Source organism: Hydra vulgaris, chromosome 09 (genome assembly GCF_038396675.1).
Source record: "Hydra vulgaris chromosome 09, alternate assembly HydraT2T_AEP".
NCBI lineage: Eukaryota > Metazoa > Cnidaria > Hydrozoa > Anthoathecata > Hydridae > Hydra > Hydra vulgaris.
This window is the reverse complement of record NC_088928.1, coordinates 6,069,729-6,071,181: the sequence shown is the minus strand read 5'-3', so window position 1 is coordinate 6,071,181 and position 1,453 is coordinate 6,069,729. Positions and strand designations below refer to the sequence as shown.

Here is a 1,453-nt window from a genome sequence, read left to right as displayed (position 1 = left end):
CAAACGAAAAAAAAGTGATGAAATTAAGTTTTAATCTATTCAATTGCTGGTAAAATCGGGGAATTAACCATTAAATTTTAAAACTTATAATTTTTTGTTTGGTTAATTCCCCAGTTTGATGTTAAAAAAAATTACTTATAGAAATTCCCTTTTAAAAACGTCATTTTAAATTTCCTATAAGTTGCGATGAACTTTTAACAGAGTAAGAGAAAAAGTTTTGCATTTGAAGTATAAATTTCTCATTGTCAATGTATAGTTTTAATCAAATGAATTTTCTGTTGTTGTTTTTATCCTTTATTATCTTATATGTACAAAAAACTTATTCAAAACCGATAATAGGCAAACTAACGTGCGGTAAAGACAAAGATGGCTCAGATATATTTAAAACTGTTGATGGACAACTTTCGTGTGCTGTTTGTTTGTGTGGTAACTTAAACGAAGGTATTTCATATCAAAACTGTGAAACATGTTGTTGTGGATATGTTAGCAAGACAAAAATAAATAACCTCGAGCACTTTGAAAAAAAAAGCGAAAAAGGTTCATTTTTTATTACTTTGAAGTAATTGTAATTTTAACTCTATTTTCAATGTATATTAGTTGTTTTTTTTTTTTTTCCAATTGTAAATAATTTTTATAGCTGGCGATTAGACAAGTAAACAACTTTTAACTTATTTTCTGATCATCTAAATTTTGAACGCTACTGAAGCGGAAGCAAGTAGTTTTACATCATATATTCTCACATAAAGTTTAGAACTTTTCCAAAAGTTGTTTAAAATAATTGTATAAACCTTTTAGTTTTTTTTTTTTTAAAAAAGAAAAGTTAAAATTTTCTGCAGTAGAAGTTCTACTGAGGTTATATTTAATTAAGCATTTTTTGTATTTTTTTTAGATGAACGAGAATTATTTGAAACAAAAATTGGCTTATACACTTTGATGGCTTTTTGCTGTTTGTTTATCTCTTTAATGTTAATCTATTTATACCGTAAAAAACGTTTCCGAAGTTCGCGTAAGTTTTATTTTTTAAAAGTATTTTTAATTTATAAAACATTTTAAAAACAAAATAACTAATTATATAATAGTTAATAATAATACTAGTTAATAAAAAATAAAACTAACAAACTAAAAAGTGATTATAAAACAAAATAAATTTATAAAACTATTTAATAAATGTTAGTACTTTTGAAGAGATTACTCTATAAATGAGCTTGTTTTGAAGACAAGCTCATTTATAAAGTTTTAAATATTACAGATCTCCCTGTTCAATCAACTGAAAAAGATGAATTTATGAATGATGACGTAAAAGTAACCACCAATCATGAAACGATTGAAAATACAGATAAACAAAATATGCTACCAAATTAAAAATGTTTTTAATGAGTTTTGTAAATATATGTAAATATAGTTTTCGATTATAATATAAAAAAAGAAATATATTTATAAAATTTAAAAATGA

At 23.5% G+C, this 1,453-nt stretch overlaps 1 protein-coding gene across 1 annotated transcript; it reads left to right on the top strand.

Annotated features, from left to right (window-relative positions):
* LOC136084512 (uncharacterized) lies at positions 1 to 1,453 on the top strand. Its single transcript, XM_065804595.1, has 3 exons — positions 1 to 537; positions 890 to 1,006; positions 1,250 to 1,453. Exons 1-3 carry the CDS (start codon positions 249 to 251, stop codon positions 1,360 to 1,362), a joined length of 519 nt encoding a protein of 172 aa, XP_065660667.1. The 5' UTR covers positions 1 to 248; the 3' UTR covers positions 1,363 to 1,453.